At 33.7% G+C, this 25,386-nt stretch overlaps 1 protein-coding gene and 1 pseudogene across 3 annotated transcripts; one reads left to right on the top strand and one right to left on the bottom strand.

The window, feature by feature from the left end:
• The first annotated feature begins 2,841 nt into the window (after positions 1-2,841).
• LOC109789479 (DEAD-box ATP-dependent RNA helicase 53, mitochondrial-like) lies at positions 2,842-10,433 on the top strand (annotated as a pseudogene). Its single transcript, XR_014431486.1, has 8 exons — positions 2,842-3,295; positions 4,867-4,994; positions 5,137-5,550; positions 6,806-6,904; positions 7,098-7,322; positions 7,812-7,973; positions 9,218-9,827; positions 9,911-10,433. The product of XR_014431486.1 is annotated as a DEAD-box ATP-dependent RNA helicase 53, mitochondrial-like (transcript).
• A 949-nt stretch (positions 10,434-11,382) lies between these two features.
• Positions 11,383-15,082, bottom strand: LOC109793142 (disease resistance protein RUN1). 2 transcript variants are annotated; one of them, XM_029269452.2, is made up of 4 exons: positions 14,448-15,082; positions 12,799-13,900; positions 12,351-12,623; positions 11,383-12,240 (listed from the first exon to the last, which is right to left on the bottom strand). In XM_029269452.2, the coding sequence occupies exons 1-4, from the start codon at positions 14,924-14,926 to the stop codon at positions 11,671-11,673; spliced, it is 2,424 nt and encodes an 807-aa protein (XP_029125285.1). In that variant the 5' UTR covers positions 14,927-15,082; the 3' UTR covers positions 11,383-11,670. The 2 variants fall into 2 exon arrangements, with proteins under 2 accessions (XP_029125285.1, XP_082924414.1); XM_083068288.1 differs by lacking the exon at positions 12,351-12,623.
• Positions 15,083-25,386: the final 10,304 nt, after the last annotated feature.

Raw genomic sequence — 25,386 nt, 5'->3', positions numbered from 1 at the left:
TAAGAGTGTTATTTCATATTTTTTTTAAAAAAATATATATAAGCACAATATTATTAAGTTTGTGTTGATCTATCATTTGATTTATTTTACTTTAAAATTAACAAATTAAATAATATTTATTAAAAAATATTGTCATGCACTGAATTTTTTACACAAATAATACTATTTTAATTTTTTTTTTACCTAAATAGCAACTGTGCAAATTTATTTCCCCAACTAGTATCATTTACTGTTCACATTCGAAATGGGCTGTTCTGAAATCAGAACGAGCTGTTCCGGATTAAAAAATAGGGTGATGATAAATACACTTCCGTTTTCATATAAACACACCCTTTTTTAAAAAAATATATATATAAAATCTCTAAATTACCTTTTTTTTTAAAAAAAAAAATATATATAATTCTTAAATTTGCACCTTGCACTCCTCTTCCGTGCACCCCTCTTCTTTCTCTTCCCCGCACCCCTCTTCTTCTTTATTTTTCCCGCACCCCGCACCCCTCTTCTTTCTCTTCCCCACACCCTTCTTCTTCTTTCTTTTTCCCGCACCCGCACCCCTCTTCTTTCTTTTTCCCGCACCCCTCTTCTTCTTTCTTTTTCCCGCACCCCCCTTCTTTCTCTTCCTCGCACCCTTCTTCTTCTTTCTTTTTCCCGCACCCGCACCCCTCTTCTTTCTTTTTCCTGCACCCCTCTTCTTCTTTCTTTTTCCCACACCCCCCTTCTTCTTTCTTTTTCCCGCACCCCCCTTCTTCTTTCTTTTTCCCGCACCCCCCTTTCTGGAATAGTAAAGTTTTTATTCTGAAAATTACTTTTTGAAATAATAAAGTTTTTATTCCAGAAAATACTTTCCATAATAGTAAATTCTTATTCTAAAAAGTATTTTCCGAAAAAGTTTTGTTACATAATTCTGGAAAGTACTTTCCAGAATACTAAAGTTACTGTTCCAGAAAGTTCTTTCCGGAATTATATAAGAAACACACTTTCGCAAAATGTTTTTTTGGAACAATAATTTTACTATTTCGGAAAGTACTTTCCAGAATGTTAAAATTAAATTTCGAATCTTACTTTTCGGTATGACAAATTTAACTTACGTGTTTCTTTATCTTCTCATCCACCACCATCATCTACGATCCTATTGTCCATAAGTAATGTTAAATAAGTTAAAAAAAATTATAAATATAAAATATAATTTAATATATTAATTTGTACCTTGTATTGAATATAGAGAATAATGAAGATTGAATGAAAAATTAGGGTTTAAGAAAGAATAGAGTAGAAAGTGAAAAATAGAATTTAAAAGATAGAAAGATAAAATATGATTATGTTGATTGTAAAAGAAGAAAAATCAAGAATGAAAAATGAAAAAGAAAAAAATTATCAAAGAATGACTAGAGTGATGAAAAAGGAGAATGAAAAAAAGAAGAAGAAAGAAAAAGAAGAATGATGAAAAAAGGGGGTCAATAAAAAACAAAATTTAAAAATAGAACTTAAAATAAAAATTTAGTTAAAAGAATATTTTAGGAATTTTATTTAAAAAAAGAGATTGGAGGTGTACTTATAAAAGATAGGAGGTGTATATATCATCAGCCTAAAAAATAACACATGGCAAACGGATCAGAACAGGCCGTTTCAAAATCAAAATTAGCACATAAAAAGTGGAACCAGAACGGGCCGTTCTGGCCTATAAATAAATTTTTTTGGTTTGATTTTCACTTATCAAATACCAAAACTAAAAGACTACCATCAAGTGATTAAATTTATTGAATATTAACATTATAAATATAACTAAATAAATTTATTAAAATTCATTACAACAATAAAGATCAATGGTGATGGAAACTGAATTCATGACCAATATTTGGATATGTCTTCCTAGTGTGACTAGGGGTGTGACAATAGGAACAATTTTTTACACGATTATGTTGTTCTCTAATGTCCATCTCTGTTCTAATCTTGTTAGACTTTGGCTGACCCTTGAAAGTTCTCTTGAGTTCTGGATTTGGCCACAAAGTTGAAAGAAATGCAACATCCAAGAGAAGTTTGACCCGCTAGGAGATTTAATGTGATATGATTGCGGCAAGTTCCAGAAAGGTATACGAAGGACAGTTTGGAGAGCTCCGACATGAAAATTATTGGTCTACTTACACTGGTCCAACTTTGTGGCCAGATCCATAACTCTAGCGAACTTTCAAGAGTCGCCCAAAGTCCAGCAGGATTAAAACAGAGATGGACATTAGAGAACAACATAATCAATTTCTGCCACCATTGATCTTTATTGTTGTATTGAATTTTAATAAATTTATTTAGATATATTTATAATGTTAATATTCAATAAATTTAATTATTTGATGTTAGTTTCTGAGTTTTGGTATTTGATAAGTGAAAATTGAACAAATTTTTTTTATTTATAAGCTAGAATAGCCCGTTCTGGATGTAGAACGACCCTCCTGGTTCCACTTTTATGTGCTAATTTTGATTTTGAAATGGCCCGTTCTGATCCTTTTGCCATGTGTTATTTTTTAATCCGGAACGACCCGTTCCGAACGTGAACAGTAAATGGTACTAGTTAGGGAAATAAATTTGCATAGTTATTATTTGGGTAATTTTTTTAAAAAAATAATATTATTTGAGTAAAAAATTCTGCTATTATAATATGTTATATTAATATTTTATTATGTTATATAATTACATAAACAATATACAACAAAAAATATTCTCTTCATAAATACTATCTATAAATACTATAGATAAAGAAAGATTGAATGGACCCATCCCATGCACGTTCAAGTTACTACTGCACTAGTTCTTTTTAATAGAAACTGTAACTGTATTGTAGGGAAGTACATGATTAAAGTGAGTAGACTCACCCACACACGATCACGCCCCTTAAACCCTGAAAGCTAAAACCCTTCTTCTTACACACTATGCATTCTCTGAAGAAAACATTTTCTTCACCAATCTCCACAACATGACCACTCTCATTCTCCGGAGATCCTCTTCCCTACTCTCGCGCCGCTTCTTCGCCGCTCTCGCCTCCGTCCAGCCGCTCCCGCACCACCGCCACGGTGTCTCCGGCGACGGAGTTAGGTCATTTCACGTCAGATCCCTACCGTTCAGTTTCCGCTCGTCGCCGGTCTCTCGCGCGCCGCAGTTCGCCCTAGAGCGCGATTACTCTAACGATGATGAAGCTTTAGGCGCCAACGGCGACGAAGGACTCGAGATCGCGAAGCTCGGGATCTCTCCGGAGATCGTGGATGCTCTGGCTAAGAGAGGAATCGCGAAGCTCTTTCCCATTCAGGTAACGTCTCTTCGTTGTGGCGTTTAGTTTTCGTTGGAAGTGGTGGCTTTTATTTTTTCTAGTTTTTTGTTTTTTTTGCTTTGTTAATTGATGTTACAAGATTCGTGTTTTGTTTGATTTTGAATGTGAATTTGTAAAGGGAAATGATAATTGATAAGTGTCGTGTGAAACCGGTGGTTGGAAAATTTTACGAAATCAGATTACTATTATTGTTGCAAGGATGTTTTCAAATTTAAATAAGTTAAGAATAAAAATATTTGAAAACGGAGTATCGTTGTTGCTAAATAACTAGCGTAAAGAAGTTACTTTGTGACTCTATATATATTTTTTTTAAATAAAATAAATGATAAAAATAATTGAGGTTATATATATGTGAGGATTTAAAAGAGGGTGTAAACAACCCAAGCGTGTGGTTCAGCGGTAGGGGTTGATCCACACTTAAGCAAGGTCAGGAGTTCGAATCCTGCCTTGTGTATGCAGCCGCGTTAAATCTTGGGGCTAGTTATCCCACCCTTTGAGGTGCCTCCCTCGTAGCGAGGAGATAATAGCTTCCACGTTGAACGTGGTTTTCCACGTTTTCAACGTATATCCAAACACGCTCTTTATTATTAATTGTTAATAATAGATTAGAAGAATAATTAGATAGATAAGGCTTTTGATATTGAGGAGGAAATTATGAAATAGATTATTTAAATTAAGATATCATTTCTGTATGTATTAATATGATAATACACCAATAGAAACATCTATAAATTTGATTTAACATATGAAAATTCAAATTTAGAAAAAAACATATATCTTTCATTTGATATGGTATGCCAAGGTTTAAAATATGGAATCAAATTTAACTTGGGTTTAACTAAATTTAACCAATAGTATTTGACTTATGGGGAAGGAATATAAGTATATATAACTATTTTAAATGCTCTCATTTTAGAACAAACGCCCATATATATTACAACAACAATATTGTTATCAACTTATTTTCATCATCATCAGCATCATCATCATCATACATCTGTGATGAAATGATTTGACTTACATTCAGGTAATTTGTTTTTTCTCAATTGTTTGAAATAGTTAGGTTGAAAAGGAAGTCGAATGTTTGTGTTTGTAGAAATTTTGCAAAAATTTGAAAAACAATTCTCACTATATTTTGTGCTTGGGCTACTCTTTCTTAGTAGTAGTGGTAAACAGCTGTGCTGAAATGAGTTGATTTACGTCCAGATAAATATTTTACTTATCTTTTGGTTGAAGAAAGCAAATGTGTATGTTGATTATGTTCATAGAAATTTCATGAAAGCCACTTGTTGCTGTATTTTGGGCTTGAGCTACTTCATTATAAGTTATTGTTGTTATTATAAAGCTGTGGTGGAATGAGTTGATTTAAGTTTGGATGTATATTTTTTATTTTCAAATATTTGTTTAGATATTTTGGGGTTGAAAAAGAAAGCAAAGGCCTGTCTTCACGTAAATTTCAGGAAAACTAATTCATGCCATATAAAACTGCTGTTTGGAAAATATATTATCTTCGAGCTTGAGATTCTCAGTTATTGATGCTCTCACTGTAGAGAGCTGTGCTGGAACCAGCTATGCAAGGACGTGATATGATTGGTCGAGCTAGAACTGGAACTGGGAAAACTCTTGCTTTTGGGATACCCATCTTGGACAGGATCATTAAGTTTAATGCTAAGCATGAGTACTTTATATTAGTTACACTACATCTTACTTTTTCTTGAATCTGTAGCCTTGTTTTTCTCCTTGAAGGTGGATTAGGTAACTGGTGGATATAATATTGTTGTGTCTTTAACTAAACAAATTTTGGTGGTTGATTATCACAGGCGAGGAAGGGATCCTTTGGCTTTGGTTTTGGCTCCAACTAGAGAACTTGCACGGCAGGTTGAGAAGGAGTTCATTGAGACTGCACCTAACTTGGACACAATCTGTCTTTATGGGGGTGTATGCCTATCCAGCAACAAATGAGGCAACTTAATTATGGTGTAGATATTGCAGTAGGCACACCTGGTCGAATTATTGATCTTCTCAACAGGGGTGCACTGAATTTGAACAGTGTTCAGTTTGTTGTTCTTGATGAAGCTGATCAGATGCTTCAAGTAGGATTTCAAGAAGATGTGGAGAAGATCTTGGAGAGGTTGTCTCCAAATCGTCAAACTCTTATGTTCTCAGCAACAATGCCATCTTGGATAATGAGTATTACCCGCAATTATCTAAACAACCCCCTAACCATTGATCTTGTAAGTATGCATATCTGTTTTTAGGCATCAGGAGAAGGATTGTTGTGGTTTTCAAATGTCATTTCCTTTGGAATTATGCCCAGTCCAATATGACATAGGGTAAAGAAATTTGGAGAAATTGGAAGATACCAATCAAAAGCTTACGATTTGGGCTCCAAAAAACAATACATTTTAATAAATGAAATCTTCTAATGATTGAAATTAGGGATTCAACAGTCACTAAACTTAAGTTAATGAAATCTTCTTATAGAGAACTCAGATTGCAGTGATTCCAAATGGAGGTAAAAGTTTAGTGCGTGCAGAAGACTCCCATATAAAGAGCTAAAACTTTTGGTGTCTGATTGTAATGAAATACGAACGAAGATGATGCTAAGTGAGTAGCTCAAGTATTTAGATGAATAAGTTCACACCACCCTAAGGATAGAGGCCACTGGTACCTTTTAAATATAATAGTCTCAGATTTTTCGGAAAATTGTAACAATCAATTCATTGGTGAACCAAGGCGGTTTATATAGCATGGGAACAACCATCCTGGCAAGGTTACGTAGTCTGGATATATCTAAGACATTAAATAGTAGTTTTTGACTGAAAACTGGATTTTGACTAAAGGGCATAAAAAATAATCTTATAAAATGACATGAAGGCATAAAATTACTTGGAAATTACAAACACAAATTATTCATTTTCTTCAAACTGCTTCCGAAGGTGCCACATTTGGTTGCATTTTCATGTTTTCTTGAATGCTACTGAGACAACCAGACAAGTATTTGTCCTGAACACCACAAGGTGGATTGTGTACTCTCCTATGTCCTCAAAATTAAAGTGAAGAGAGTTAAGCTTGTAAAAGTTGTAGGCTAGCTGGAGTATTTTTTGAGCATCAAATTTAATGTATATAAGATGTATATATGATGTCTATATAAATGTGATGGCAATGGCTGTGTTTTCGTCCTTGAAAAGAATACCTTTCTATATTTTTGTCAGTGTAACTATTTAGTGTGGCATGGTTATTAAAATTAACAGTGATCACATTATATGTGATTCTCTAAATATGATAGTGCAAAGTAAATATGATGAATGCTATTGGTTCTTGTCTTGACATCTAGCACAAGGAACTGAATTGTGCTGATTTTTTTTCTTGTTCACATTTTTCAATGATTTTGTAGGGATGAAGAGGAAATATAAATATTTGAGATTAAAGTGCAGAATTCTATAGTTCATTGGTAGTAATTTAATTGGGAACTCATTGGTGCCACAGGTTGGAGATTCGGATCAAAAGTTGGCAGATGGAATTTCACTGTACTCTATTGTGTCTGATCTATACACTAAAGCAGGAATTCTGGCACCTCTGATAACAGTATGAATTCAGATACAATCTTTGCTCTATTTTTGCATCAGCTATAATTAGTGATTGCTATTATGATATCTATTTGGTTATAAGTAGCTTATTAATATTTTATATTTTATACCAAAATGATTGCAATTGAGTCTGTTTGGTCCTTAGACAAGGCTCATAATTTTCCTTTCCTAATGGTATATACTTTGGTTAGGAACATGCGAATGGAGGAAAATGTATTGTTTTCACCCAAACCAAACGTGATGCTGATCGATTATCATATATCATGGCAAAAAGCCTTAGATGTGAGGCCTTGCATGGAGATATTTCACAAACTCAGAGGGAAAGGACTCTCGCTGGCTTCAGAAACAACAATTTTAATGTTTTAGTAGCAACTGATGTTGCTTCAGGAGGGCTTGATATTCCAAATGTGGATCTCGTGAGTTTTGTTTTGCTAAACTTTTTATTTAAAATTGTTGTTATCATGTTCTGTTTCTTGTTTGTTGATTAAGGTTCAAGAACAACTCTTATTTTCTACATGGTGGTTCCTCCTTTGTTATTACTGTTCTTGATATGTTTGAGATATTTGATACTCTATAATTGGATGCTGTGTTTTTTGAAAGAACTTTTGTGTGGGAGAACTTGAATATGTTTAGGATATTTTATTATCTGGATTTCCCTAAATTTTGAGTGTAATAGGAAATTATGGGGTAATGTTTCCTTTCTAGATGCTTATCTTCAATTCTTAACTATTATCTGACTTTGCTGTATTGTTTTCTCTTTTTCACTACATCTGCTTTTGTGAATCTTGTTCACTCTTATCTTTTGTGCCTTCATGTAATATATTCTGTGTATATGCAAACACATTGACATACACTGTTGTTCAATTTGTTCGAAAGTAAATCTTTTACTTGTTTTCGTGACATAGGTAATACATTATGATCTTCCCAATTCATCAGAGATATTTGTTCATTGATCTGGACGAACAGGCCGTGCTGGGAAGAAAGGAGCTGCTATTCTTGTTTACTCAGAAGATCAATTCAGGGCTGTGAAGACTATTGAGCGTGATTTTGGATGCAAATTTACAGAGGTGATCTTTGCTTCCTATTCATTTGCATCCTTCTTTCTTATTTGAAGTTGTCCTTATTATTCTAGTCTGTTACTACAAAATGATGGTTAGCCTATTCTCTGTCCATAAGTCCAGTCCAGCTCACCCCTATGGGAAAACTGAATGTGCTACCTCCCAATGTTAGGGAACTTTGTTGTTGTGGTGAATATCCCTATTTTGTTACTAGACTGACTGAATCACAGAAGAAAGTCTTTAATAGTTTAATATGCTAAGGTTTTTCACTACCACTGGGTGCTAAGTACTGATAAAACTCAAGTTGCTGAAAATCTTAACCAAGTCTTGTCTCTTCTATATCTATGTTCTAATCATTAATCTTGGTAGTTCGTGCATGATGAGTTCAGAGTGTGATAATGTATGTACATCTGAATCCATGTTCAATGGTCTACTGTCTAGGGTCTACTTTGCCTGATACTTGTAACATCAAGCAGGGAGGGATGAAGCTGCAAAGTCTGATGTAAAAACCTCAAAATTATATAATGATATTATTATGGTGTTTGGAACAGACATTTAGTTTTGGTAAAGGACTAGGATATGATATTATTGCAATGCAGACTGCACTCACATGATTCTATGATTACTGGAATGCAGATTGCAAATTTCATTATCACAAAATTGTATGAATTTGATGCTTAATTACATGAGGCATACATCTGCTGTTCTATGGTTAAGTAGTATTTAATATTGAAATAAAAGTAAAAGCTTGTTTCAAACCTGTTAATTATAGGTTGTTCTTGAATCGTTAACTTAAAGTGTAAAAGGTCAACAGAAAGTATTTGTTGTAAGATGTTAAAAAGTTAAAACTTAAAGTTCTAAACTGAGTTCATGGGGAATGATCTGTGATAATGGCTGAAGTTCTTTATGCACATCTTTGAGGGCTTTACCCAACATATTTTCAATAACTTCTAATGGAGCAGGAGTTTATATTGTGAATTCTCTTTTTAATCAAATTGGATTAACAGAAAATTGAATCTTTATGAAACTGATAATGCTTAGAAATTTTGATCTTTGAAGTTGGCTGTGGTTTTACAATTCTTCATGTGCCCATATATCTGAAAGTTCAAATCTTTCTGCTATAAGTATTTTTTTTCATACCTTGAGTTTCTTACTTTTTTTTTAGCCTACCTATGCTTCTTATATTCTAGGTCACTCTTATTTTGTTTAATGACTAACTGCTTGCATCTTATTCCAATATTCGTGTTTATCAGCTACCAAAGATTGATGTTCCTAGTGGATCAGCAGAGATGTTTGGTGGGATGGGTGGTGGCAATTTTGGCCCTTTTGGAGGTATGAGGGATTGTCAATCTAGAGGTTCAGGTTTTGGTCGCAGTCCTGGATTTAGCTGTTCTGGGAGTTACAGTAACTCTGGATTTGGCCGATCTAACTATGGAAATTCCAGTGGGATGGGAAGGTTTGGAGGACCAAATTCTAGCCTTTTTGGTGGCCCTGGTTCAGGTCAGTTAGGAGGATCTTCTGGTAATTCATCTGGTGAAATGGGTAGATATGATGGCTTTGGTTCAGGTCAAGCAGCAACTCAATTTGGAGGAAACTCTTACCCAGATGGTTTTGGAGGATTTGGTGGTTCAGGTCAAGCAGGAGCTCAATCTGGTGGAAATTCTCATCCAGGTGGTTTTAGAGGATTTGGTAGTTCAGATCGATATAGCAGTTTTGGAGATTTTGGGCAAGGTCAATCTGGTGCATTTGGTGACAGAAAGTCTAGCCAAAGCAGCAGCTTTGGTGATTCACGTGGTAGTGGTTTCGGTGCTTTTGGTAATGACAATTATAATGGAGGAAAGTCGTTTTAATTTCATCAACTTGGTAAGTGCAGCATATTCATTTCTTAATTGTTTAATTTTGGCCTCTTGCACTGTATAGTTTAATGTCTTTATCTAAATTTTCAGGCATCCTGCCAATTCCCCGTATCTCTTGAGATGGAAAAGGTTATGGCATAAGAATAATATTAATACCATTTTATTCTTTGAAGCATCACTCTTTTTTCTTTCCTCTTGGCACAATCTTCAGCTCAAACTCGACTCTAGTGTTATTTACTGCCTCCATGGCAAAATGAAGGGGGAAGGCTGTATCATCTGCATGTTCCACTTCTGCCAATCATTTGTCTGGCTCATTATTTCCTTCATTCCACTTCGAAGTGGTTCGGTAGAGTATGACTCATTGACTCTGAACGTACATCAGTGTATGTATATGCCTTGAGAATTTTGTAGCAGCAGCTTTATAGAGCAGTGGTGATCCAATTTATTTAGTATTTGTTCCTCAAAATTTATAATGGGATAGAAATTTTAGAAACAGGTAGGTGAACTTCTGTTCATATACATATTTTTACAGTGTTGCATATTATCATACATGGAAGTTTTCATTTTTCAACTGATGTAATATTAATATATCAACAATTTGTTTTTGGTTGCACCGTGGGTAACTTTTGGGGGATGAATGAAATATTAAACAGCATCTTATTTGATTAAAGAGCATTAGGCCCAAAAATTGCTGAACTGCATTGAATCGTAAAGAACTCTAGATAGTCGGTTGAAGTTGATGGTCAACAATAACTTGATGCTAATTATTTTTTACTTTTTTCCATTTGCTATTGAATTGCTCCAAAAGTTTGGGGGAACCCGAATCGCTGCCTCTTCTGTTAATGATAAAAACTTAGGTTATGATAGACTTTGTTTTAGTTGAGAATTTGTCAAATTGGAAAGTTCATCAGGTAACTAAAAGATGTTTTTTTTTATTTCTTTTTACCTTTCGTGTAAATATTCACTCAATTCTAAACTAATAAATTACATAATTTCGTCTGATGATTTTTAACTTCCAAATATTTTAATTTTCTTTTGCTTGTAAATATTTTATTATGGCTTTTTATTATTCTCTAGGGTAAATTAATATACTTAAGCTTGTTATTTTGGACAGTTGACTTTCGGTAATCACTTTATAATAGCTGTATAGAGGTGTTAAAAGAGATTATTATTATTCTTTTAATTTTTACAATTTTATGCGTATAAATGACTTGTATCCTGATACGTGCATATTGTCCTCCCCCTCCCCCCTCTTTTAAAATAACATTTCATAATTGGTTGTGACTCTTCATAATTAAGTTCTTAAATTTGATTGCCTCATGGTGTAATCTCGGACGTGTATTTGACAATTCCTCCAAGACTAAGGTGGTAGAGTGATATAAAATTGTGTGACATGCGTGATTCATTTACCTATTTTTTTTTAATGCATTTCTTATCATTTATTTTATTGTTGTACATTCTTGCACCTCATGTATGTATGCTTTGTTTTGCAAGTTGATATGTAGTTCGTAGAATGTCGTATTGGATTATTATGCTTCATTTTCGTTGTATTCACTGAGCCAGGCGTCAGGACCTTATTAGTTATGATAATCTGGAACCTATTTGTGATTTTTTACTGACCTTGGAAACATTGAACTATTAAAGTCAACTTAAAGCTCATCCAAATAAGCAAAAACACAAGTATAGATAGATTTAGGTATACAAGCTCATCCAAATTGAGGCCGATGATGTACAACAGTTTTAGATATCCAATCTTAGTAGATGTTAAAATTTTAAAGGAGATTTGTTTTTTGAACACTTACAATTTTTTTGGAATCGGAAGAAAAAAACCCATCGATGATTTTACCAGTTTACCTGCCTATAAAAGTCCCTAGAAAGCATAAATTCGAAATCTCAAGCCACATGGCCACTTTTTCCACTTCTTCTTCAGGTAATCTAAATCTATATCCCCTACAACCACAACCATAAGCCGTAAATATCTCAAGTTGTGGCAATATATGAATAGTACTTGGTAGCTGGTTCAGCCTTTGGCAATCCCTCAAGAACAATTGTCGAAGCCCAACAAAATTTCCAATCGAAAATGGCAGTTCATCTATATTAGTATGATCCAAGTAAACCTCTCTTATATTCTCCATCATTCTCAACACTTCTGGGAATCTCTTTAGACGTGAGCAATCCCTCAGATCTAGAGTCTCTAGAGATGTCAAGTAGATGAATGGTACCAAAATTTCTAGCTGGGTGCATCCTTGAGCTCTCAATAACTTAAGTTTATCAAGAAATCCAACTGAACTATGAATTCTAATTAAATCAGTGCAGTTATTAAGAGACAATATCGTCAAATTTGGTACTCCAGATAAGCTAGGCAGTTCAGTTAAGAACTTGCAGCCTTCAAAATCCAGTGAGCTCAATGACTCAAACACCTACAAAACAAAAGCCAATGCCTCAGATTACGAGTTTTCAATAGGACATACATGTTAGTGCATATGGCCAACAAAATTTGCTATTACAAGTGTTTTGAAAAAATACTTGCCTTGAGTGATTTGAATGACTTAAGGCAACTTTCAGGCAGGCTGAGAATAACAAGATTCTTGGGATTAAAGTTAGATGGTAATGATGGTGATGGATATCCACTCCAGTATAGCACTCTCAGACTATTAGGCAGATTTTTAGGGCCTCTAGTAAAGTGTGCATTTCTGATTATGAGAATTTTCAAGTTTTTCATCTGGCTGAAAGCTTTTCCGCTCCACTGCACTTTTTTGTCTTTACTCAAGTCCAGGACTATGACTTCAATTGCATCAGTTCCCTTTCAATTCCAAATCATAATTTAAAGAGTGTAAAGTTTAAGATTGGAGAAATTTACAATCATAATGTTCTTTTCTGCTTATAGTAACAAGTTTCATCAAACATTTGAAAATGAGACCAGGGAGAAAAAGGAAAGCAAAGAGAAAAAAAATACCATGTAGATGTTTGTAACATACCGTATTTTCCTCCAAAACATGAACAATATCCTGGTTAAACCACAATCTACTGCGTCTGCCAGGCTCAGATGATTCCTGCCTCACAATTTCTCTTCCCATATCTTGAATTAGATCATGCATTCTCACACAGCCATTGCCATCAATTTTCATGAGAGATTTGTCAGTCAGCACCTGAATACCATTTTCCGCATGAAAACCATGCAAGTTTAGCATTTCTTTGACATTGCCAATCTCGAAAGAATTGAAGAAACAAGCAATGTCGAGAAAAATTCCCTTCTCTTCTTCTTCCAAGTTATCATAGCTAACTTTAAGTGTTTCATGGATCTCTTTATGAATGATTCTTTCATATTTATCTAATGCAGATGTCCACACATGTAAACTTTTGCCAAACAAGTGAGAACCTATTACCTCCAAAGCCAATGGAAGACCATGAGCATAGGAAATTGCCCGTTTTGAAACATGTGCATAACCCGGATCAATTTTGTTACTTCTGAAGGCATGCCAACTAAACAATTCAAGGGCTTTTTCATCATTCAACTCTTTAACTTCATATGATTTAACAACCCCATGAGTGCACAACAAATGCTTGTCTCTTGTTGTGATTATGACCTTGCTGCCAGAGCCAAACCAATCACGCCCCCCTGCAAGTACCTTTAACTGCTTCACCTTGTCAACATCATCAAGAATCAAAAGGATCTTTTTACCGTGGAGCCTCTTTTTTATTATTGGAATTCCTCTGTTAACATCCCCCACTTTGATATCTTTCTCCCCAAGTGTTTCAGCAAGTAATGTTTCTTGAAGTTGTGCAAGATCGTGGTTGTTGGCCCTTTCTCTTATGTTGGAAAGAAAACACAAACCTTCAAACTGAAAAGCTAGCAAGTTGCACACAGCACGAGCAATTGATGATTTACCTATTCCACCGGTGCCGTAAATGCCCACCATGCTAACTCCTTCTTCAGAGCCTTGTCCGAGGAGAGATGTCACTTGCAGCACTGGAGACTCAAGGCCAACTGGGTTGTCAGCTACATGTAGAAGACTGCGATTGATCCGTTTAGATACCTCTTTAACAATCTTGTTAATAAACTTGGATTCTGATTGTGATCTGCAACATGTGAAAGTGAAACTGAAGCATTTTATTGGTGTTTTTCTTTTCATTCACATCATCTAAAACTTAAGTCTATTTAGATACAAACTTCTTAAAACTATTTGAGTGTTTTTTTACTAGAAAAAATCTTTATTTTTAATATAGAAACTCTAAAAAAATTAACATCTAAATTTGAATCTAAACATGCCTTTAGTTTAATTTTGATATAGTATTGGTGTATTAGAAATCACTTTAGATACAATTTTAAAGCAACTCTGCCTTAATTTAATTAATCTATTTTTTTTTTAAAATAAAAAGGCAATTATTACGAGAATTTAATTAGAATGCACAAACACTGCAAAAGTGTTTTACACTAGCATTAAATCATAGATTATCATGCAAGATAAAGCTGTTGACTTAAGTAATAATTACTTTGAAGTTAAACAATCATATTTAGATAATTTATAATTGACTTACAATATAAAAGTGATACATAAAAATTAAAGTCTTAATACAAAATGAACAATCAACATAGATTTGAAGCAAAAGTGATGGTGTGAGATACCCATGTTGGAAATGCCAGCCAGCCATATTAGCAGCTCGAGACAAAGCCTCTCTCCATTTCATGACCTTGTCATCATTCTCATGGTTTTCCAAAGCTTCTGCATAACTCCCACTTTGGTATCTAACCTGCGACGGATCCACTCCATAGAACACCGGCCAAAACAAGCGTCCTCCCCGTTCCTCCAAGCACTCCATGATGGTAACAAGCTCGTTCAAACAGTGCGTTGAGGAGGCATAGTTCTCAGAGAAGACAGCAATGAAGATCCTTGACTCTCTAATGGCTTGCCCAAGAGCTGGCATGATCTCTTCTCCTCTGTTGAGTCCTTCGTCTATGAAGGTTTGGATACCCTTTTGGCAGAGAGAGTTGTAGAGATTACCCGTGAAGCTCTTGCGGGTGTCCACCCCTCTGAAGCTCAGGAACACGTCGTATGTCCAATCGCAGGTGAAGGAGGTTCGACATAGTGCTGTTGGTTCTCTCATTCTAGTAGTATAAAGGATTTACCACTAACCAGGATACTAGAATGATGCAATGAATACTGATACATATATATAAATACATGGAGAATGTATCATTACTCTAATTTATTATTTATCCATTTACGTAGTCAACTAATCATAACAAAATAAATGGGAAGAATTTTCGGAGAATGTATCCATTAACGTAGTCAACTAATCGTAACAATTGAAATACACATCCCAAATTTGAATGTGTGTAAACGCACCAAATGCAGTTCCAGATTTCAGAAAAAGTAAATCATTGCATTCTTTCTGTCTAATTTCTTTCTCTTTTTAAATTAAAGAGAAATAACCAATAAACACACAGACACCTATGTCTCTGCAAATTCTTACAATGAATTGTCGCAACGTGTTGGCTGCGTGTGGGTGTGAATTTGTTGTAGTGATAGTTTAATGAAAATCAGAGTATTAAAATTTGTGAACGATTAGGGTCGGTTAAGAATCGGAGCAATAAGTATGAGGTTTTTTTTTTTTTTTTTTTTTTTTTTCAATTATAATATAAAATATCTATCATAAAAAATAATGATTAAATCTCAAATATGAAAATCATGAACGTATATAAATACTTTTCAATATAATTTAATTTATACTTAAGATTAATATCTTAAATATTTTATTTAAGATACAAGAATTGTTATCAATTGTGTTAAATAATATTTATATTACTACTAGAATTTTTCTTATTATATGCGTCTTTTCATGCAGATTTTATATAAAATTTTGCAGTAAACATTATTCTATGAATTTTTCTACGAAATTTTATCTCCAGGTAATACCTTCGTAGATAATAATATACTTTTACGAATTTTAAAATTTGCAAGAAATTTTCTTGTAGAACTTTTTGTGAAAAAATTTGTAAGAAAGTTTCTTATGAAAAAAATTTGTAGGAAATACGAAAAATTTTGCAAGAAAGTTTTCTGCGAATTTTTTTGCAAGAAATTTTGTAGGAAAATTCTACAAAATTTCTTATGAAAAAAATCAAAAAAATTACTACAAAGTCTATTAATAATTCTTCAACTTTCAAATATTCACAATAACATCCGAAACATTAAGAAATTTGCTTCCACGCCTCCACCATGTGATATATTTATAAATAATTTATCATTAATTTATCATATTTATAAAGTTTTATATATTTAATTTAATTAAAATTAAAATTAAAATTAATTATAATGATATATTTATAAATAATTTAGTAAAATGACATTTTCTTAATTAAAAATATTTTAATTATTAAATTTATAAATTTAAACTTTTTTTTATTTTCCTGCAGATTAATATTGGCAAGAAAATCAACCGGAAAAGTTACATGTGTAACACCCCAGTTTTCAAAAAAGTTATTATTATTATTATTATTATTATATGGTATTTAGTCAATTATTTTAATAATTATAGATGAATATTATTTTGTACGTTTTAAATAATTATTGTTTTGGACAATTATTTTGTATGTATTAAATAAATATTTTTATTAGCATTTTTAAATAAATATTTATATGTTTTAAGAGAAGGTTGATTTTATATGATATTTTGTTATTGAAATTTATATTGTTATATTTTGTGTCAGAAATATATTTATTATAGAGGAAAAATATTTTATAATATACATGTATTTATTTTATTTAATTATTTTGAGGAAAAAGAGAAGTGGGTTAGAAAAGAAGGAAAATGGGTTGGGTTGACCCAGCCCAATAGATTAATTTTAAGAAATGATTCAGGTAAAAAATAGGAGAAACAAAGAACTCTAAGGAAGAGTACTTAGGAACGATCTTTAGATCACACCAAGATCATTCGTCTTCTGCTCATTCAAGTAAGGGGATTGAGAAACCTCGCTCTGGGTGTGGGAATATATGTTGGGTAGTGGGATTGGCCCCCAATCCCGTGTTTGTTGTAGTTGTTGTATGCTCATGTATGAGGAGTTTTTCCCAATTGTATCTGTTTCGCCTATTATTTTTCTTATATGTAATTAATTGTATGATTTGAGATCTTTATGGGTTCCTATGGGAAACCCTAAGGGAATGCATTGGTGATTGTAAGAGGAGATGGTCTGAAGAGGTAATTGTATAAATGTTTATTATATGAATTAGAGTGCTCTGTGGGTTCCTGTGGAAACCCTAGGAGAAACAGATAAAATATGAATATTTTCTGTTTTGCTTTCTAATTGTTCTTATGTATTCCTTGTTGAATGAGATGTATAAAGATGTGTTTATTTTTGAAAATAGACCAGTTTTGATATGATTTTGAGTGCTCTGTAGAGATTGTGTGAATATGATGAGATGATGTGAAAAGTGATGACTATGTGAATATGATGAGATGATGTGAAAAGTGATAATGAGACATGATGATGTGATATGATAATGAGACATGACAATGTTATATGAGAATGCATAGAGTCTTGATTGACATGCATCATTTGCATAAAAGTTTTTAAGGGTACGATATGGAATACATCGCCAGGGAAGGCTCCCTAGTGTAAAAGATTTGGGGATTAGTCCTTGGGGGATAGCTCGGTTTGGAAGTCTCAGTCTCGCCCATCGTGTGAATGGGATGTATCTTGCGCGACTTAGCTATCCCGACGAGACCCTGGTAGTATGTCTTTCTAGTGAGAGTGCGCAGAGGGTGTGACCTGACATGTACTCCTAGACTACTCTTCGTGTATTGCTAGCGGCAATATGCCATGTGGTGTTTTATTAGCGCCACATGCATGATAATATGTAGTCTGTGTCCATACATGTGCATTTTTAATGTTATATGATAAATTGATATTTTTATGTCTTGGATAAATGAGATGTAATATTTTTGTTAATTTATCTATGTTATACCTGTTTTGTTTGTATTTGGTTATTCGGCGTATATTTCTACACTATGAGCCAAAGTGAGATGTTTCTCACTCCCTTTTCTCGTGTTGTTTTTCTTTGAATGTTATACAGGTGATCATCAGCTTGAGGCTGAGGATGTTAGTGATGAAGCTTAGGCTTCTGTGTTGGGCTTTGCTTTGATAGGACATGTGACATTGGGGCATAGATAGGATTAGTTTAAGATGTTCTTATTAAATTATTTTGGAAAACTCAGTTTTATTTCTTTGTAATTTTACCGGCATGTTACTTGGATTAAGTTTACGAATGTGAGCTCTTTACCCTTACGTGGTTGGAAATTTGGTTTTTAATTATAAAAAATTTTATTTTATTTTATTTTTTATAATTATTGTATATGTATGTTAGGGTAGAGGGTGTCACATTAAGTGGTATCAGAGCAGGTCGATCCAATCGGCCGTGAGTTATGTACTTATCATGATTATGTTGTCTACTCTAACAGTGTTTTGTTTGTTGTGTACTTGGATGATGCTTTGATAATGATAATGATGATGATGTTCTCCTTGTGCTGATATTGTAGAGTTTTATACTGTTATATTATAGTGTAATTAGAGGAATGATAGATAGTGTTAGCTAATATCATTATGACTGCTCTTCTTCATTCTTATGAGTGCTTAATTGTTTGATACTTCTTGCTTACGTAAGAAGTAGTGGATGGGTGGTATCGCTTGTGTTGCAAGCATATGTGCGAGTAGTAGTAGACGAGATATTGTGCTAATTAACTAGAAATTATTAGGATCTTAGATTTGGGTGAGACATTGATTTGTCGAGAGTTTACGGTTAATGGAGTTTCTGGAATCTATAGTTGTAGCGATTGAATCCAAGGAGGTTGTATCTGAGAATTGGAGTTTTGGTATCCTTGATGAGAGATTGAAATGTTGGTAATTCCCTTGAGTGTTGATGCTGGCATGTTAACCGTTTATGGTTTAGGTAGCATGTAAGTTTTATTTTCTAAGTCTGTTGTGCTAAATATGTGGGTTGTTTTGGTTTAGGATTGTAGTGGGAAGTTTGAATATGAAGTTGAGGTGTGAGTTTGGAAGGGTTGATGTATTTTTGTGGCCTTAGATATATTGATACACTATTGCTGTTTGGTGTAGAGGATATTTTCGCTGAAGTTTTTTTGTGCCAGTATGAGTACCATATTGACAGATTTAGATTTTATGGTCTTCACAAAAGTTATAGCCTTGGACGTTATCTTTCCAATCGGACTCGAATCAGGTAAAACGGAGGTCTAGAACTCCAGTTATAGCTACTTTGGTGATCAAAGGTCTAGCTGTAAGCGCTGAATATATCTGCTGCGATTTTTGAAATTTTTAGCTAAGAAGATGATCTTTTTAAAATATTATGTCTTCATAGGAGTTGTAGCTTATTCTCTTAGCTTTCTTTTTGAGATAGGTTTGAGATCATTTGGATGAGTATAACTCTCTAGGTATCATTTTCTTTGATCGTTGTTGAAGGGATATGTATGGTGTCATGATATTTTTGAATTATTAGACAATGCAAGGATAAAAATTAATTTTTGTCATGATTCTGAGTGTCATGTGGATTGAGAGGTTGTTTAAGGTTATATTATGTGGTAAAGTTGCTTCATGTACATGCTATATGGAGTAAATGGTGATTGATTTGTACATGCTTAGGAATGATATATATCGATTGTTTGAAGTAGGTATTCTAATATGATTTGATATGCATGTATGTTGATATGAGGATAGATGACCTTACGGATCAATTAGCGGACGTTTAGTAAGGTTGACCTCAAGGTGTGATATCATCAAATTAGAGTTGAGAGTGAGGATTTATCCTAGACACTTTTAGGCTAAATTATCTAAGTATGATTTTTGATTGTATAAGACGAGTTTTCTAGGTTCTGTAATTTCTAGCAGAGGTATAACGTAGGTCTATCTAAGATAGAAGTTGTGCTTAAGTGGGTGATACCTAAGTCAATTAGTGAGGTTAAGAGTTTTCTTAGATAAGCTTATTATTATAAGAGTTATTGAGAAAATTCCTAAGATAACATTACCTTAGACTAGATTGACGAGGAAGAGGAGTTGCCTTTGTCTGGGATGGCAAGTGTGAGAGTAGCTTCCAAAGTCTTAATTAAGGAAAGGTTGGCTAGTGCTAATATTACTAGATTTTAGTAAGCCTTTTATGGTATATAAAAGTGCTTCTAAGATAGGTTTGGGATGAGTGTTGATGCAAGAAGGAATAGTAGTAGCTTATGCTTCTAGGAAATTGAGAAATCATGAGAGGAATTACCTTACCCATGACTTTAAGTTAGCGGTTGTAATATTTATACTAAGATTTGGAGACACTACCTATATGATTCTAAGCTTGAGGTATTTAGTGATCGTTAGAAAAGCCCAGGAGTCTGATCCTTTCTTAGTGAACCAAGTGAAAAAGATTGGTAGGAGTATAGGTAACCTTTTCTGAGTAGGAATCGACGTTGTTTTGAGGTGCAAGAACAAAATTTGGGTGCCTAGTAATCCCGAATTAAGAGATGATCTTAGAGGAAGGACAAAAGAGTACTCTTAGCATCCATTTAGGAGCTACTAAGATGTATCAGAGTGGCGCAGCGAAAGCGTGGTGGCCTAAGGTGAAGAGAGGAGTAGAGGAAGTATGTGTACTCATGTTTAGTATGGTATAAGTCTAAGACAGAACATCAGAAGCCTTTTAGGACTATTGTAGCCTTTAGATGTCCCAGTTTAGAGGTGAGATAATGCGTCTAGACTTTGTTGTGGGTTTGCCTAGGACTTTTAGGAAGAATCTTGAGTTTAATGAAGGAGTCTTAGTCGAACCTCTTCATTTCAGAAATTCGAGGACGAATTTCTTAAAAGGGGGGAAGTATTGTAACATCCCAGTTTTCAAAAAGGTTATTATTATTATTATTATTATTATTATTATTATTATTATATGGTATTTAGTCATAATTATTTTAATAATTATAGAGGAATATTATTTTGTACATTTTAAATAATTATTGTTTTGGACAATTATTTTGTACGTATTAAATAAATATTTTTATTAGCATTTTTAAATAAATATTTATATATTTTAATAGAAGGTTGATTTTATATTATATTTTGTTATTGAAATTATATTATTATATTTTGGGTCAGAAATATATTTATTATAGAGGAAAAATATTTTATAATATACATGTATTTATTTTATTTAATTATTTTGAGAAAAAAAAAGAAGTGGGTTAGAAAAGAAGGAAAATGGGTTGGGTTGACCCAGCCCAATGGATTAATTTTAAGAAATGAGTCAGGTAGCGTTAACCATATCTGCCTCATTTGCATTCTGAAGGGTTAGGGGAAAAAAAGGAGAAACAAAGAACTCTAAGGAAGAGTACTCAGGAACGATCTTTAGATCACACCAAGACCATTCATCTTCTGCTCATCCAGGTAAGGGGGGAGTGAGAAACCTCGCTCTGGGTGTGGGAATATATGTTGGGTAGTGGGATTGACCCCTAATCCTGTGTTTGTTGTAGTTGTTGTATGCTCATGTATGAGGAGTTTTTCCCAATTGTATCTGTTTCGCCTATTATTTTTCTTATATGTAATTAATTGTATGATCTGAGATCTCTATGGGTTCCTATGGGAAATCCTAAGGGAATGCATTGGTGATTGTAAGAGGAGATGGTTTGAAGAGGTAATTGTATGAGTTACTTGTATTATTTTAAATGTTTATTGTATGAATTAGAATGCTATGTGGGTTCCTGTGAAAACCCTATGAGAAACAGACAAAATATGAATATTTTCTGTTTTACTTTCTAATTGTTCTGATGTATTCCTTATTGAATGAGATGTATAAATATGTGTTTATTTTTTAAAATAGACCAGTTTTGATATGATTTTGAGTGCTTTGTAGAGACTGTGTGAATATGATGAGATGATGTGAAAAGTGATGACTATGTGAATATGATGAGATGATGTGAAAAGTGATAATGAGACATGATGATGTGATATGATAATGAGACATGACAATGTTATATGAGAATGCATAGAGTCATGGTTGACATGCATCATTTGCATAAATGTTTTTAAGGGTATGATATGTAATACACCGCTAGGGAAGACCCCGTAGTGTAAAAGCTTTGGGGATTAGTCCTTGCGGATAGCTTGGTTTGGAAGTCTCAGTCTCGCCTATTGAGTGCATGAGATGTATCTTGTGCGGCTTATCTATCTTGACAAGGCCCTGGTAGTATGTCCTTCTAGTGAGAGTGCGCAGAGGGTGTGACCTGACATGTACTCCTAGACTACTCTTCGTGCATTGCTAGCGGCAATATGCCATGTGATGTTTTATTGGTGCCACATGCATGATAATATGTAGTCTGTGTGCATACATGTGCATTTTAAATGTTATATGATAAATTGATATTTTTATGTATTGGATAAGTGAGATGTAATATTGTTGTTAATTTATCTATGTTATACCTGTTTTGTTTGTGTTTGGCTATTCGGCGTATATTTCTACACTGTGAGCCAGAGTGAGATGTTTCTCACTCCCTTTTCTCGTGTTGTTTTTCTTTGACTGTTATACAGGTGATCATCAGCGTGAGGCTGAGGATGTTGGTGATGAAGCTTAGGCTTCTATATTAGGCTTTGCTCTGATAGGACATGTGACATCGGGGTATAGATAGGATTAGTTTAAGATGTTCTTATTAAATTATTTTGGAAAACTCAGTTTTATTTCTTTGTAATTTTACGGGCATGTTACTTGGATTAAGTTTACGAATGTGAGCTTTTTACCCTTACGTAGTTGGAAATTTGGTTTTTAATGATGAAAAATTTTATTTTATTTTATTTTTTTTTTATAATTATTGTATATGTATGTTGGGGTAGAGGGTGTCACAACATGCAAAGTTTTTCTATCATTTAGTAAACATTACTTGCGAATTTATTTTTACAAGAAAATCTACAAGAAATAAAATAAAATTCTTACAACATTTTCTACAAATTTTTACCATGGAAAAAAATTGGCTAAAACCCTAATTTGATCTCTTATAATATTAAAAAATTTTAATTTGGTCTCATTTTAATTTTTAGTTTCAATTTAGTCCCAATTTATTCTAATCAAAATATTTCAATGTGGGACTTCCGTCCAAATTTCACAAACGGTGTTAAAGGTCCATAAGAATCACGCCCGTGATTCCATATCACGACCGTGATTCTCACGCCTGGTGTTAAATATTGGTGAGAGAGGGCATTCTTCGTTCTTGTTTTCTAGAAGGTCAATTTGCTCACCATTCACACACATAAACCCTATCCTTATCTCTGATCACCATCGATGTCAGAAATCGTCGCACATTCATCTCCACCTTGTCGCGCTCCCTCCGCTCAGTTATCCTCGCTCTTCATCAACCACAACATCTTTATCGGTGAAACCGTCGTCGCCATGTCTTCCTTCCTCACTGCGATGTCGTTCGCACCCACCAGATCCTCGTTTAGCATCACCTTCATCGTTGTGTTGTCCACCATGTCCTCAATTGCACCACCAGGAGGTATCCCTTGCTCACGTAGGTGATTCCGTTCAGCCCTACAGAACTGTAAGGTGTGTCGTCGTCGGAAGGATTCTTTGTTGTCTCCGTGTACATCGGAGATCGACACAGATCCATTGACGAATACCTTTTAGATGAAGTTTCTGCTGAAGTTTGTCAAGAAGGCGTTGTCGTGGTGGTCCACAACGATGTCGTTTGCTGCGTCGACGTCTTCAGAGGGGAGCGGGGAGAGGAAGCGGTGGCGGTGGCAGGAGCGAAGGTGGTGACTAGAGTGGGGCGTTCATGGAAAGAATAGTATAGTACATTTTGATTGGTTCCCAAGCGTGAGAATCACGGTTGTGATTTGAAATCACGGGCGTGATTTGAAATCACGGGCGTGATTCTCACGGATCTTTAACATCGTTTGTGAAATTTGGATAGAAATCCCACATTAAAGTATTTTAAAGTAAATTAGGACTAAATTAAAAATTTTTAATATTATAAAGGACCAAATTAGGGTTTTAGCCAAAAAAAATTTTATGATCATTAAAATTGTAAAAAATTTGCAAAAATTTCTTGTAGATTATTTTTCATAAAAAAATTTCTAAGAAATATTTCTAATTAATTTTCGCAAATAAATTTGTAAAAAAAATTTGTGAAATTATTATTGCAAGAAAATTCGTAAAAAAATTTTGCAAATATTTTTTGTAGAAAAATTCGTAGAAGAAAGATATTTTTCTAGTAGTGTATTTATTAATATAATATCAGGGCAACTTTTGTTTAAAAAATATTGAAATTTGGAATGCGTGTTTTAAATCGATTTTTATCAAGAGAGTATGTAAAATCCAAACTCGTGTGTGTAGGGTCAACCCAAATTTATTAAAAAATTTGACATCATATTATTTGTTCTTGCGTCAACAACTCTTTGTCCAAAGTACGTAGCATTAGCAATTAACCATATGGAATATTTAAAAAAAAACTAGTGTTATGCATCGGGGGGGTTACCACACATATACACATGTCTTCACATTGGTGAGATATTGTCCGCTTTGGGCCCAAGCCCTCACTGATTTGTTTTTGGACATCACCCAAAAGGCCTGTCGACCAAATGGAGACAATTGTGTGTATATAAACCCATGTTCATCCTCTTGTTTGAACGATGTGGGACTTTGCTTGCATCTCAACAATCCTCCCCTCAAACAAAGGACCACGGTTTACCCCCCTTGCAGCGGAAACTACCAGTATTATCTGATGGTAGCCCCACAGAGCTCACTCAAGCTCAGAGTGCTTGCACCGCCGCTCCATTATGACCTCCCTCATGACAGCGGGTCACGCCTCCTAACCTTCATGTTACTAGAAAGTCTCTCTTCCACATAGACCCACTGTTAGGAAGACTTTCGACACAAGGGATTCTAAACTTGGATCTACCTGCTAGCCATCATACTCGTCGAATGAAAAGTGTTTTGTAAAATATATTACACTTTAGACTTTTAACAATATATATTACACTTTAGACTTTTAAAATTGGTTAAAAAAATTTATAACAATTATAACAATGTTATAGATTTAGAAAATGTAAAGTGTAAAATCTTTTTAAATTGATTATTGAACCAATATAAAAAAAAACTTTTACTTTTAGATAGCAAATTACTAATAGAATTGATCTAAAAAGTTTTATTTATTTGTTCTTGAATAACCCAATGTATAAAATAATCTTTTTTTAGATGTGAAACCAGTTGCAAATCTTTACTTCCTCTGAAAGTAAAATGGGACAAATTAATGTGATGTAATTAAAGAGTATAAAAACTTTAGATGAATGTGATGGACGTCCATTAAGTTGAAATGTTGTTGTACTTGGTATGGTTTACTTTGAATTAACCAAGTTGTATTAATTGTTGAATACATAATAAGAAATTTATTTCGTGTTATATATATAATCGATCATGATTAACTATAATTATACCATATTCCTCTTTTTGTCTTTCTCTTAATGAATATGACATGATATGTTTAATTTTACTAGCAAGTCGAGTGATTCATGTGATTAAGGGTGAGGATTAAAGGTGTTGATA

Source organism: Cajanus cajan, chromosome 2 (genome assembly GCF_000230855.2).
Source record: "Cajanus cajan strain Asha chromosome 2, NIPB_CcT2T_4, whole genome shotgun sequence".
In the NCBI taxonomy this organism is placed as follows: Eukaryota; Viridiplantae; Streptophyta; class Magnoliopsida; order Fabales; family Fabaceae; genus Cajanus; species Cajanus cajan.
This window is presented reverse-complemented; position numbering and strand designations above follow the sequence as displayed.